The 13517-nt window shown below is 46.9% G+C and overlaps 6 protein-coding genes across 8 annotated transcripts; 2 read left to right on the top strand and 4 right to left on the bottom strand.

Moving 5' to 3' along the window:
• Nucleotides 1-634: 634 nt before the first annotated feature.
• On the bottom strand, nt 635-2135 carry TERG_07943 (uncharacterized protein; the record flags this gene model as incomplete). Its single annotated transcript, XM_003231594.1, has 3 exons — nt 635-1142; nt 1436-2025; nt 2085-2135. The coding sequence occupies 3 exons, from the start codon at nt 2133-2135 to the stop codon at nt 635-637; spliced, it is 1149 nt and encodes a 382-aa protein (XP_003231642.1).
• A 443-nt stretch (nt 2136-2578) lies between these two features.
• TERG_07944 lies at nt 2579-3485 on the top strand (the record flags this gene model as incomplete). 2 transcript variants are annotated; one of them, XM_003231595.1, is made up of 3 exons in its annotated part: nt 2579-2686; nt 2920-3255; nt 3333-3485. In XM_003231595.1, the coding sequence occupies 3 exons, from the start codon at nt 2579-2581 to the stop codon at nt 3483-3485; spliced, it is 597 nt and encodes a 198-aa protein (XP_003231643.1). The 2 variants fall into 2 exon arrangements, with proteins under 2 accessions (XP_003231643.1, XP_047607423.1); XM_047750510.1 differs by lacking the exon at nt 3333-3485 and having other exon boundaries at nt 2920-3306.
• Nucleotides 3486-4041: 556 nt separating this feature from the next.
• TERG_07945 (uncharacterized protein) lies at nt 4042-5079 on the bottom strand (the record flags this gene model as incomplete). Its single annotated transcript, XM_003231596.2, has 2 exons — nt 4593-5079; nt 4042-4539 (listed from the first exon to the last, which is right to left on the bottom strand). Exons 1-2 carry the CDS (start codon nt 5067-5069, stop codon nt 4042-4044), a joined length of 975 nt encoding a protein of 324 aa, XP_003231644.1. The 5' UTR covers nt 5070-5079.
• A 225-nt stretch (nt 5080-5304) lies between these two features.
• On the bottom strand, nt 5305-7053 carry TERG_07946 (uncharacterized protein). Of its 2 annotated transcripts, XM_003231597.2 has the most exons (3): nt 6628-7009; nt 6438-6569; nt 5305-6377 (listed from the first exon to the last, which is right to left on the bottom strand). In XM_003231597.2, the coding sequence occupies exons 1-3, from the start codon at nt 6751-6753 to the stop codon at nt 5553-5555; spliced, it is 1083 nt and encodes a 360-aa protein (XP_003231645.1). In that variant the 5' UTR covers nt 6754-7009; the 3' UTR covers nt 5305-5552. The 2 variants fall into 2 exon arrangements, with proteins under 2 accessions (XP_003231645.1, XP_047607424.1); XM_047750511.1 differs by having other exon boundaries at nt 6438-7053.
• Nucleotides 7054-7176: 123 nt separating this feature from the next.
• On the top strand, nt 7177-9236 carry TERG_07947 (uncharacterized protein; the record flags this gene model as incomplete). The annotated part of the gene is made up of 2 exons (XM_003231598.1): nt 7177-7369; nt 7432-9236. 2 exons carry the CDS (start codon nt 7177-7179, stop codon nt 9234-9236), a joined length of 1998 nt encoding a protein of 665 aa, XP_003231646.1.
• An 87-nt stretch (nt 9237-9323) lies between these two features.
• Nucleotides 9324-13209, bottom strand: TERG_07948 (uncharacterized protein; the record flags this gene model as incomplete). Its single annotated transcript, XM_003231599.1, has 17 exons — nt 9324-9527; nt 9617-9755; nt 9807-9845; nt 9899-10103; nt 10157-10268; nt 10315-10396; nt 10447-10481; nt 10535-10736; nt 10790-10879; nt 10931-11027; nt 11083-11437; nt 11485-11544; nt 11606-11683; nt 11753-12152; nt 12210-12588; nt 12647-12754; nt 12813-13209. The coding sequence occupies 17 exons, from the start codon at nt 13207-13209 to the stop codon at nt 9324-9326; spliced, it is 2982 nt and encodes a 993-aa protein (XP_003231647.1).
• Between the last annotated feature and the right edge of the window lie 308 nt (nt 13210-13517).

Here is a 13517-nt window from a genome sequence, read left to right on the forward strand (position 1 = left end):
GAGTTCGCCTGGTCAGCAACAGGGCGCGGTCAAAAATCTGGCGGGTGAATGGACCGCGCGTTGTCCAAGTGGTAGGCGAGACGAAGTAGGCTGACTGCCAGTCTTGCACACGCAGCGTTGGGGAGTGCTGCAACAACTGGTGCGAGATGAGCGTAAAGGGGCGGGAGGTCAAAGAAACTGTTAGCTGTGTGTTTTCCAGAGATGAATCCCCTTCAGCTCTGCAGCCATTCGAAGTTGACATCGAGCCCGCTTCGCGTCTTCCGCAGGATCTAAATTCGGCAGTCAGTTTTCGCGAGACCGTGGCTGAGAAAGAGTGACGAGTTGCGTAATTGGATTACATACATATAAATTACACGCAAAAGTGAAGATTATATATGGGTAATACGGATACAGCATACAGATACGACGATGAGAGTGGCTTGGAGAATCATTTGTCCTTCACGAATTGGACATGGAGTTGTTTCTAAGAATAACTAGCGGCCTTGTAGCTAGCTAATCAGAGCATGTCTTCGATGACACTGGTTGTTCGCATCAGGGGTTGGGGGCTTGGGGCAAAGCTAAGACGGCTGGTCCAGGGGAGGGATAGAGCTATTCGTGAAGATCTGAAAGATAGGGACCGTTGAAAGCCGCTATCTCAGTCTGTCTCCATACTATCACCCTTCTGGTTGTCCTCTACTTGCTGCCGGACGCCTTCGACAAACGCTTTGACAGCCTCTCCTCCACCAAGCGGGACACCACCGCGACGCATGAAACCGCCATTCTGGACCGGGATCTTGAGTGCGTCACTAATACTGGGAAGTCCTCCGTCTCTGATGGCCATGGTAAGGCTACCAAGGCTCTGTGCAAACTGTGGAGAGCGAAGAACCTTACGGAGGGCGTTACGTTTCTTGTCGACGCTAATACGCTCGACTGGTGCGTTGCTATTTTGCTTGGAGAGGAGCTGCAACGACTCGGGAAGAGAACTGAGCAGCTGGTTGAGAGTGCTCTCGTCTGCCGATTCAAGGAAAGGTAGAGTCGATGGGGTCGATAGTAGATCGGCAAGAGTCGTGTACCGCGATTCTGTCGTCTCTTGCTGGCTATTATTGCCTTGCAAGGACCGAAGAAAGTTTTGTACAACGGAGGAGGGATCCGAACCGGCAGCACTATGAGCTCTCAAGTTAGTATGGTGCACACAGCTGTAGAAATAAGCAAAATACATATATGCGGCATGCAGCAAAACCAAAAAAATCTCACAGATTTAAATGTTGGGCGTATACAGCCAAAAGTCAAATAACGTAACTGGCATAACATCAAAACTATACGCAGGCTCTGGCAATGCGCTGAGTTTTCTAGATCATGAACAGAGCAGCAGGGAGGATAGCAAGGATGCAGCAAAGAAAAAAAAAAGAAAGAAAGAAAGAAAGAAAGAAAACGCTGTGCCGAGAGTAATACCTACGCTCGTCCGCCATCTGCTCCTCCCTCTCTTGACTCTTGACCTTCTTCTCGTATGTCACCGCCCGTAGCACCAGGCCCAGCACCTCCGCTGCCACCATGTCGTCGTCTCTCAGGGCTATGGTCTGTTCCCTCTACGTCTTCCATAGTCTCGTCATCATCACCACCATCATTACCGTCGTCTCCTCTGGGCAGGCTGTCAATGGCGTCTTGCACATCGATATCTTCGCCTTGCAGCAGGGTGTTGACGATCTGGCCCAGTTTCAGATCTCGCGCGCTGAACCATGCTGGATTACCCTGCTCATGTTGACTCCGAGATTGCAGCCAGAAAAGGTGTCTCTGCGAGCTGGAAGCAAACTTTAAAACGTATATTCTGCCGTTCGTGGGCCGTTCGGGGTTGGACGGTCTCTGGGCGCTGGTGGGTTTGTATGGCGTGAATGTTCCGTCGGAAGGCACCATGACCAGATCGAGCTCCGGCTGATCTATGGGCGCCGAACGCGGCCGCCAGCAGAAATGCACAAGGTCATCTTCCGAGTAGAGGTAGATGTATCCGGGCGTAGGCCGGGCCTTGACGGCGTTGGGGGTGACGGAGGTCTGTTTCCCTGTTAGCATATTTCCAGCTCGGTCATGTAGGTGTCATAGAGAAAACACACATCCAGCTCACAGATGCCACCCTTGAAGGTGATAATCGGTGCTATCGACATGTCCGCTTCGTCGTCTCGTCTTCTCGTCTGCTTCTTCTTCTTCTTCTTCGTCTTCGTCTTCCGCTTCCCGCCAGTCTCGTCCTTGTCGTTCGTTCGCTTGACTTTCTGCTGTTGTTGCTTCTTTGGCTGCCGGTTGGTCTAAGCGCTGCTGACTAAGTAACTGATTACTCATATCATTTACTAATAGACTTTATCTGACGCAGCCGGAAAAATTGAACGCCGAAATTGTCCCAAAGTAGCCTAGCGCCCTCGGCTAGAACTAGGGCACTTTGTGCGCTTCCCACAAAATATCGAACAAGCGCAAAGCGAGAAGTCGAACTTCGAACTTCCAGATCTTCAACAACGACAAAAACCACCACCACCCACCGTCGCCGTCGACCACCCCCGGGAATCCCGCAGTATTGCAATTCTCGTTTCCCAAGTCTTCGTCACATAGAGCCAACATGTCGGCGCCTGGCCAGACGAAGAAGTTCGGAAAGGGCGAGAGGACCGTCCCGACCAAGAAGGCACAGAAGTGGTATCCTGTTGATGACGAGCCTCAACCAAAGAAAGTCAGTATACCAGCGTCGACGTCGTGTTGCAATTGTTTTGCAGATGCTCGAGGAGCAGCCGAGAGGAGAATCTGCTATATCTGGCGATAATATCTCTAAATTTCCAAGAGAATTGCGAAATACAATTGGAACGGCAAAATATAAATATATATTTCGATATATATATATATTTGATATATAAATATCAAGAATCGTGGAAGACCGCGGTTACTGACATAAACGTTCAACTACAGGTTCGCAAGTCCGTCAACCCCGCTAAGCCACGCGCCAGTCTCCAGCCGGGCACTATCCTTATCCTCCTCGCTGGCCGTTTCCGTGGCAAGCGTGTTGTCCTTCTCAAGCACCTCCCACAGGGTGTCCTCCTCGTTACCGGTCCCTACAAGCTCAACGGTGTCCCACTTCGACGAGTCAATGCCCGATATGTCATTGCCACCAGCGCATCCGTCAAACTGACCGGCCTTGACGAGAAGACTTTGGAGAAGGTCTCTCAGCCCGGATATTTCACTGCCGGCAAGACCACTGAGAAGAAGGGAGAGGAGGCTTTCTTCAAGCAAGGAGAAGCACCTGAGGTATGTACAACGGGAATTCTTGGGGCGGACAAGCGGAATAAAGGGCAATAGCTGACATGTATTGTTTTCCCATGTAGAAGAAGAAGATCACAAGCGAACGTGCCAGCGACCAAAAGGCCGTCGATTCGGCCCTTTTGGCCACCATCAAGAAGGAGGAGTTCCTCGACAGCTACCTTGCCTCCAGCTTCAGCCTACGGAAGGGCGACAGACCTCATGAGATGAAGTGGTAGATTCGGGAGTGTGGTGGTTTCATGGCCGTTAAAATAATGTCTTCTGTTCTCTCTTTTCACTAAGCGGAGATTCCTTGTATGTTGCCAGGGAGGGAATATGCAACACAACGCCCTCAACTTGACGTGTGTATGTTCTTGTGTTCTTTAAAGCTATGCTCCTCCGTCACACTGATATGGCGTGTTTCCCACCGAAGTATCAAAATTTCCAAAGAAATCAAGGGCCTTGGTTGCAACTTTCCAGACACTCTGCAATATAATACAAACAAAAACGATGACGACCAAACAAACAACCTCTTGCTCTGTTTCTTCTCCGCCTTCCGACATTAGCGAAACCTGTCTTCCTGATCGAACATCCCCTACCACATACCTATATCTCTGCCCGTTGTCAAATACATGCCCCTATTTACTCTTTTCTTTACAAGCCGCTCGTACACATGTCACTATTACCAATAAGATCGCAATGACTGGATGGCATCTTGGTTCTTTCACTTCCACTTATCATTTGGTATCAAGAAACATCAAATGTTTTATCCAAGAATAATAATAACTTCATTAGTTAGTGTACATTTTCTCTGGTCTTTCGGCGGTGGCTTCGCCTTGGCTTCTTTTCAACAAGCTTCTCAGCGATGCTTTCGCCGTTAGACTGCTCGGGAATATCATCTTCCAGCTCGTCCCCTATAGATGTTCCAAATAACCAATCCATCATTCCCAAAGGCGCATAGTTGCCATGCCCCCCATGCAAGAGATGCAGGTCCACTCGTCTGGCTATACCGCCAATAAAGAAACTCGTTGGCATCGGCTTATACCCCGAATGCGCGAATGTTTCCTCTAATGACACCATGCTGAGATAGAGCATGTATGTCAGCAGGTGGCATCTGAATGCTGCTGCTGGCAGGAATGTAGGAAGGAAGTGCCAGAGTAAGTATGCGACCGGGTGGTCGTAGTGAGCGGTTAGCGGGTACGGAGTGTGTATCGAATGGTACCAGTCGTTATGATATTGCTGGAAAGGTGTCCATGAGTGCAGAGCATAGCGATGAACAAGATATTGCAGTATCTAGATCAGACTTCAGTCTCTGGCTGTCAATGAAGAGCAGCTTGTAAACATACCTCTCGAATTATCAACGCCCTCCCCACTCCCTTGATAATATCCCACGGCAGAGGCAGCTTCGTCGTCACCTTCAACCGACTCTTCACCCCCAGTACTCTCGTCAAAACAAATTCAATAATTCCCTGTGCTGCTATGCCCAGAATCAAATTAAATATAGCCCAGAGAGCCACCTTAAGCTCCGAACTGCCATAGTTCTTCTTCTTCCCTTGTGGCAGGCCATCTTTGCCGTATACTTTCAACACCACCGAGGCAGAGGGAATTAGGATATCGAATAAGAAGAACAGGACGGACGGTATGAAGTAAAATATCAATCGGACGGCCGTGGTACCGACGAGCTCGACTTTCAACGGGCCGTGGGAGAGGACGAGTGTCGTCCAGGTGAGGTAGAAGAAGATCAGATTCAGGCTCGTTCCGTACGAAGACATGGACGGTATCAGCAGATACGATAGCACTGGAATCGAGAGAAGCGCGCCCATCGCTGACCGGACCTTTGCGACGGGCAGCCGGTGAGGTTGGCTATGCAATGTTTCTGTTCGCCTTTCAGATATATTTTTTTTGGCAACAAGGATCTTACAGTTGGTTAACGAGCTGGACGGCTTGTTACGTCATTCGTCTTATCCACACAGACCTGCTAACTATTTCATGCTCTTCATTTGATGCTTCGAATATCGTGCTATAGCTACAGGTCGAGTGGCGGCCCGGCTTTCGTCATGGTCGAGCTGGTGGAAGCCACTATCTACTCTCCGGTCACATACCGTGCAACGTGGAGAAGAGCCGTGCGACTACGTAGTTCTACTATCACAGCTAGCACTGACTGGTCTGTGTGAAGCAAATATTCAAGAAAACAATAATGATATTTTTATGTAACTTAGGGCAATCCGTGGTTGAGGTAAGGTGCAACTCCAGGTACGCCTTCAGGGGGTAACCAGTAATTTCACATCACCAGGCAATGAAGACTATCAACGAGGTTTGGGAACTCCATGAGTGCGACCCCAGTTCCATGCTTTGCCTGCCAAATCCGGGATAACAAAGATGAATGCGATGGCGCTGACCATGCTAATAAGGGTGTCGATGATGATGTTGTTTCGAGGGCTACTTCCCATCGCAGCTCCCTTCATCAAAGTTCCAATTAACATAGTAGTGATCATATATTCACCCTTCTCAAGGCCCTTTATGGATATCCTGGCAACTTCATCCGGTGTCTGAGGCTTATCGGCTTCCTCTAACAGTTTGGTCAGGTCCGGCTTAATGGTTTGTTCGTGGGCAAATCCAGGCGAGAGGATCCCCATAGGGTAAACGATATGGATCTTGACATCAGCAGCTGGAGCTGGTTGTTGCAGGTTCTTCCTTGATCCATTGTATACTTCAATCTCTTGTGCGAGGGTGTCTGCCAGAGCTCTCATAGCGGCCTTTGCAGGACTGTAAGGGCCATAGCCAGCCAAGGGCACAAATACGGCAGCTGAAGAGGTGAAGATAATGTGGCGGGGAGAAGATTTTGTGTTTCTTGAGCTAGGGTCAACCGGGGACAGCCATCTGCTAAGAGTCGAGTGCGCGGTAAAGGCAGCAGTCCAGTAGATTGTGTCCATCTGGGACTTTAGAGTCTCTGGCGGAGTGGTGACGAAGAATCCAGGTAGTGACATCCCAGCACAGCACCAAACAATATCAGGAGGCTGGCCGCCGTTCCATTTGCTGACTTCTTCCAGGGCATGCTCGGTTCCTTCGTGGTCTTTGAGGTCTGCGCTGACATAGTGAAACTTCTGCCTCTCCGGGTATAAAGCTGTAGCCTGTGTAAAACATGAGAAAACGGCCATTTATATGTGTTGCTCGTCAATATGCATACGCACTTTGATATCATTCAATGCTGCCTCAAGCTTGGATACAGTTCGCGATACGATGACAATGTTGGCACCCTTTTTTGATAGCTCGATGGCAACACTTCGGCCCATTCCCTCTGAGCCTCCAGTGATGAGAACCGTCTAAGCCTATATCAGCCATACGTAAAACATGTCATCCATATTACCAGCTCCCACATACCTGTCCATCGACCTGGAATTGGTTCTTCCCGCCAAAGCCAAACATCGGTGCTGCCAGGTATACAAATATGCCAAAGAGCAAGACTGCTGCAACCGACTTAACACTCGGATAACCTATTCCTTCCATACAAACGGCTGCACGCCAGAGTTACCTGCTTAGAAGTATCTGGAACCTACACAATCTTCGGGGTTTATGTGATCTTAGATATGGACAGAGAGGTTGAGTGTCTTCAGGAGCTCACAACTAGTTTAACTCAACTAGCGAGAAGTACCCGTGCTTCTCAATAATTCCTTTTTCAAGTTACGAACCTTGTGATTACGTACAATCACCACATATTTGTTATCGATAACCGTAATTAATACCAAAAATACACTATACCTAATTAAGTTAGGCCTCGGCTGCTCCACCAGACTTTGGTAATTTTTGTATTTTTTTTTTTTTTTTTTTTGGAAGCTCGAAATTAGCACTCTGATTGTCAACTTTGATCTTGCGGCAGGCGTTGGGAAGAGTGAATAATTCAGGATACACTTGCTCTCTTTATAAAATATCATGGCAAAGAAGAGAAAGGCTGGCGGAACTGCCCTAGCTCACCGCAGCAAGAACCCTATTGAGGGCGAAAACTCGAGGTTTGCGGCAGATGCAAGATTTGAGAACTCTGAGGATGAATTCGAAGCTGGACGAGACCGTGTTTTGCTTGAAGAACGCCCGGAGGTGAAACGCAGGCGGAAGCTGGAAGAAGACGGTATTTGCGCGCTCACTTTTCCTCATAGAAGTTCGCCTGAGTACTAACATTTGAATACCTAGAGCGGTTACTGCAACTATCAGACGAAGAGGTTCACGGGTACCTATCCGAGTCAGCATCGGAGGATGATTATGATTACGGGGATGAAGAAGGGGAAGAAGAAGTAGAAAGGGAAGATAAAAGCGCACAATCAAAGAAGAAACTCCCGAAGCTACGACGAAGAGAAGAACTGAGTCCTGACCTCCTTGATGACGGTAAGAAACCGGAGGAAGACGAGGAAGAAGGGATCACCGCATGGGGAGTATTGAAATCGGACTACTACAATGCCGACACAATTGAGACAGAGGGAGATGCGCTAGAAGAAGAGGAAGAAGCCAAGAAGATCCAGCTGAAAAAAATACAGTCCATGACGGATGCTGATTTTGGATATGACGAATCCGAATGGCTTGACAGTATGAAAGGGGATGGGGAAACATCGAAAGACTCCATATCGCATGGAAAAACCATTACAGAGCTACTCCCAGAAATACAGATACCTGATGACATGAGTGTCGAGGAGAGGTTGGATATTTTATCGAAGCGGTACCCTGAGTTTCTACCTCTGTCACGGGATTATGCAGAGCTTCAGCCTCGATACCGAGAACTCTCTGTGGCAGTTGATGGGCCTCGGAAGACTTGCAAGGAAACCCTGGGTGAGAAGACACCACTGTCCGTTCTGCAATTCCGTGCATTAGCTGCCTACCTTGGAGTCATCAGCATGTATTTTGTGCTTTTGACTTCCCCTGCCCGAAATGGCACTGAAAGCTGTCTAGCCTTACCACCAGCGGAACTCAGAGAACACCCCGTCATGGATGCATTGGTTGCCTGTCGAAAAACCTGGGAACAGGTAAAAGATTTGCAAGAGATTGAAGAAGAGCCATCTGATATTGAAAAAGAGGAAGAAATTTCTATCAAAATTCCAGCCAAAAAATCGTCACTAGACAAACCATCAAAGGTGGCCAAAGCTGTGAAAATACCCAAAAAATCAAAGGCTCAGAGATTGATGGAAGAGGCGCAGGCAGTTGTCGAGTCGCAGCGTGCTGAAAAACTCAACCAGACTGAGCTTGGCCTACAGGAATTATCTAGGCTGCTGGATCAGGGAAATTCGTCAAGGCTAGCTTCGCAGCGTGAGCCACGGCTTCATGACGATGACTCCGATTTTGGAGACGAGACTAGACTTACTGCTCACGAAGTTGCCGAGAAAGCTAAGAAGAAGAAATCACTACGCTTTTATACCTCCCAGATTGCCCAAAAAGCAAACAAGCGCGATGCTGCCGGTAGACATGCTGGTGGAGATACAGATCTACCATACAAAGAACGAAACAAGGACCGTCAGGCTCGTCTTAACGAGGAGGCACAGAGGAGAGGACGCATGGAAGCAAATGAGAACGAGCGCCTTGGCGGTGATACTGATGAAGATGACTATCGGATGGCAAGAGAAGTTCGCGGTGAGATGGATGGTTCTAACAGCGACAATTACTATGACATGGTTGCCTCTCGTCAGAAGCAAAAGAAAGCTGACAAGAAGGCATTATTTGAAGCGCGTGCCCTTGCTGCTAAGGAGGGTGGCCGTGTGGAGATCCAAGAGGAGGTTGGCCCTGATGGCAAACGTGCCATCACCTATGCTATTGAAAAGAACAAAGGATTGGCACCAAAACGAAGTAAGGATATGCGAAATCCTAGGGTGAAGAAGAGAAAGAAGTTTGAGGCCAAAAAGAAGAAGCTTGGAAGCATGAAGCAGATCTACAAGGGTGGTGAAGGTCGTGGTGGATATGGCGGAGAGTTGACGGGTATCAAGAAGAATTTGGTAAAGAGTGTAAAATTATAGAGCATGTCGTCGTTTGGTATAAAAAATAAAAGGGAAACGACTGATAATAACACAATTCATGGTAAATTACATGCCAGTAGGGAAGGCTTAAGGCGACAGGAGAGATAAAGAATTTACAGCGGGAGGTGGACTATTCTCTATATTCTCATCCGACCCCATAACACGGGAGACTTCATCCATCCTACTCCCTATTATCTCCTCTAGGAGTGATCTGGCGCATGTTGTTGTCGTTTCTTCTCCGGAACCAACATTTGAAAAGTCGGCTTCCAGGAATTTCCTTGCCAGATGCTCCTAATTCAGTTGAGTACCGGTTAGGTTCTGCGGGATAATGCAGTGACTTCACTTATAGGTATCAGGAATCAGGTTAGAGCAGTACATACCGCCTGTTCAAGCTCTTCCGCCTCTCTTGCGGTCATTCTTGCGCAACTAGCTACCAGATCTTCCTTGCGATGTATCAATGCTTCTATTTCCTGTGCGCGAGAGACTATTCCAGTATCTATCCCTGCCATTGCAGCACAGCTAGGGAGTCCGTTAGTTATGTCAATGTCATGATATATTACGTAAACGTACTTGGTTCCAAAGCTCGAGCTGCTCTTTCCCAGCCGGAAACTACTAGAAGCTTAGCATTTGCGTTTCTTAATGGTCTAACAATGATATCTCACTTATAGAGGTATGTGACTTGATCCTCAACATTCTCAGCGGAACGATTGATTTGAACTTCCATGTGACCAAATTCTAGCTCTGGGCGTGATTTGAGGAACCCATTTTCGAATATCTCATGGAAATGGGTAGCTGCAATCACCTTTGGGCGCTGATCTCCCACACTTAGGAGGTATTCAAACAATCCGCAGGCCAGACCTGCACCGTCTACGATCATGAGTTAGCACTAGCTTGGTGTTATCTGGGCAAGAAACTTGTACCGGATGATTCAGTGCCTTTGCCGAATTCATCAATGATTATCAAACTTCTATTGGTAGCTTGATTTAGGGCAAATGATACCTGTTGAAGGTCGTTCGCAAATGTACTTTGAATCTAACGTTGTAAGTACCATATATATTGCACGGAACTTATCACAAACCTTTGAAACGGTCTCCCGAGTTGATATTCTAGTCAATATCCTATCAGTATAGCCAATTATGGCGCTATCAGCGGGGACAAAGCTGGCAAGTAGTTAGATTTTGAAGGATAGTAGTTGAGAATTGGTATCAACCTTCCAATATGAGCCATATAAACAATGATAGCAACCTATACAGAGTTAAGCTCTAGCCAGGCTATCTGGATAGGGCAGCGTGGCTTACCTGGCTGAGGTAGACACTCTTCCCTGAGAAGTTTGGACCGGTCAAGAGGAGCATGCTTGGTCTCTGAGTTGTTTCTCCTGCGGGACGTGGGTCAGTGTTAGAGGGCACATCATTTGGGGTGTCCTCCATGGACCCTTTCCCGCCGACAATAAATGTATCGTTGGGTACAAATGATGACACTGTTGCTTCATGGAGCATATGACTATGGAGAGTTAACAGCCTCGTTACGAGAGGAGATTAATAAGGAAGACTTACCGGCCACTCTTGATGGATATTACATTCTCCTCGGTCATGCGAGGTCGTACAAGTTTATGCAAACTAGCACCCTGGACTAGAGCCAGAAGGCTATTCTAGTCGTGAGAAGAAGCTGAAGACTAGGATCTAGGAATGGTATACCTATCAATTTCCCCACATATATTAGACGCATCAACAAGCATCTTCTCGTATGTCAAGATATCTTGTGCAAGTTTATAAACGATTTCTATTTCCTTCTCTGGATATTGTAAGTGATTTAAGTAGAGATTTGGAATACTGTGGTCAAAACTTACCACAGATTAATCCGTATACATCACCGAGTTTCTCATCCATTTCACGCATTCTTGAGTCTTTAAAATAAGCTCTATTTTCCGTGTTGAATACCTGAGTCCAGTCCTCGTCGTTTGAACCATACATGGGCATATCCCTATCGTCAAATGGCATAGCGATATTGAAGCCAAGCTGTGGGAAATAAACGACATTTATTTCCTTAGTTATCGCCTCTGGGAGGGATGCGGCAATGTTGACAGCGACCTGGTTGAGCAAGCTATCCATACCGCTATAAGTCTCCTTCAAATTGTCCAGTTCCTGATCAATTCCAGATCGAACCACTGTGCGATGCTCCTCGACAGAAATAGAAAGGTCAACCTAGTGAATGGTTAGCTGGAATAAAAAAATGTCAAGGTTTCCCCTACTATCTCATGGATTTTAGCCCCAACCTGATGTAGCTGGGCTAGATCAAGCTTTAGTAGTGCCTACAAAACAACAAGTAGTTAGAACTGTCAAGTCAGCGATGTTCGATTTTCACGAGCCCACCTTCATGCAAACGTCTAGTGCTTGAACCCCAGTAACTTCCTTCAAAGCTAGATTGACATCAATGGCATGAAACGCAAACTATAAGCCATGTTAGTTCCTGTTTAGAGGCCAGCAACTATATATAAGGATTTGAAGTAATAGACATACGTCAAGTAGACTGGACCACACTACGCCTTTAAACCCTCTGAACTTCGCACTTCCAGTACTGATTCCTTTTCGCAGATGAATCATAACTGGTCTCATATTCTTAATATTCTTCAAGCTTTTGATGAGTTGTCCAAGGGTAGGGTCATTTTCTGGCCGTAAAAAGACACTGATGAATTCATGTCTCTGGCCAATTACGGTGGGATCAGTACTTGGACGAAGAAAAAGCTGCTTTAGCAAGCGTTTTCCTTGGGGTGTTCTTGCAAAATGATGGAAGAGACCATATATAGATAATCCTTCCTTCGACCCTGATGACGTTTTGCCTGGGCCTTGATTGAAGGCGTTTGGATGGGACTCGGACTGTAGTATTTGAAGGGAAGCCAGGGTATCTCTATTGATGAGCCTGTGGTTATATGTTAGCTGAATTTGTTGTAATATGAAAGCCCAAGAGAATTCTGACATTGCTTTTTGTAGGCTAATCATCCCAATAGCGCTAATACCGATTGCGGGAGCGCCTAATGAGCCATGTTGCAGGGATAAAGTAGCACGTTTCCTTTGCAAGTACGTGAGAATCGCTCCTGCACAGCCGACGGATATACGGTTTTCCATGTCAACGAACCCACCGATGTTCAATAAATCGCCTTGCTGTTCTGTGAATTCAACATTTTCTCCTGTAACATTACCATCATGAGAGAAGCCTGTTCCCGGTATAAGGAACTTAAACGTTTCATTAGACTCAGAGTTGAATTTGAAAGCTGCGAGTTTGATCTTTGCATTTTCAAATCCAAACTCTTGGGTTGGACGCACGTCTAGCAGGTATGGTAGCTGGAGATGCGAATCTAGAGTATCATTGGTCAGATATTTGTCCTTGCTTCTATCGAGTGATGGAAGGCTAACCGATGTCAGAGGTAGCACGACTTGTGCCTTCCGGATGTGTAGGATCTTCTAATCCCTGATCAGCCCGCAGAGATAGCAGCAGCACTGTGGGTTCGATTTCTAGTTTTACTAGTTATAAGGGAATTTAGTAGACAACAAGAGAGACAGGTGCGGAGTCTCCACGTACAGATGTCAATAACACCATACCCACCATAGACGATGTCCTCCATGACATATAGTTTCTCTTCCTGAGCAGAATAATAACTGCAGCCGATTGTTCCTTGGTCCTTCATATCTACGGCCATGACAACTTTGCAAAGCTCTTCATCATCATCGTCCAATCGCTCCTCCTGGGTAGAAACTTGACTATGTGGCAATGTATTGGAGGGAAGATTTTCATTTTCATTCTGCGGATTTCTACTCGTTGCGACCGAAACGGCTCTGGAATAAGATGGCCGTGATGAAATATAGTGGGTATCTTGGCTCGAGGTTCTGTTTCCACGAGACCTTCGGGAAAAATACCCTCTTCCACGACCTTTGGTGAATGGATTCCTCCTCTCCCTGGCTGGGAATGATCGTGCCATGCTGTGGTGCGATTGTGTATTCTTGATATTCCTGGTAATCCTTGATAATCTTTACTAAGAGAAATAGAGTGGAGGTTGGAGTTGTCTTTCGTGACTTGATGTTGATTTAAGCTTAATCGGGTATTACCCAATTAGGACACGAACAAAAGTGGCATCGTCCAAAGTAACTGTTCCTTGTGAACGAAAATGATGATATCGAACAATATGATAAATAGAGTAGAGGCTCTTTCATTGATATGAGAACGGAAAGAAAAGAGATTCGTGGTATATTGTTATATAATACAAACCAATACCATAATCATACATGA

The sequence above is a fragment of the Trichophyton rubrum genome, assembly GCF_000151425.1.
Source record: "Trichophyton rubrum CBS 118892 genomic scaffold supercont2.11, whole genome shotgun sequence".
NCBI classification, from domain to species: Eukaryota; Fungi; Ascomycota; class Eurotiomycetes; order Onygenales; family Arthrodermataceae; genus Trichophyton; species Trichophyton rubrum.

Bases quoted from the DNA above. Each gene is read 5' to 3' on its own strand.
- TERG_07946 (XM_003231597.2), bottom strand. From the start codon at position 6,753: ATGGAAGGAATAGGTTATCCGAGTGTTAAGTCGGTTGCAGCAGTCTTG. The intron at 6,570-6,627 runs GTATGTGGGAGC...ATATAGGCTTAG, and splicing joins AATTCCAGGTCGATGGACAG to ACGGTTCTCATCACTGGAGG. The intron at 6,378-6,437 runs GTGCGTATGCAT...TGTTTTACACAG, and splicing joins CAGCATTGAATGATATCAAA to GCTACAGCTTTATACCCGGA.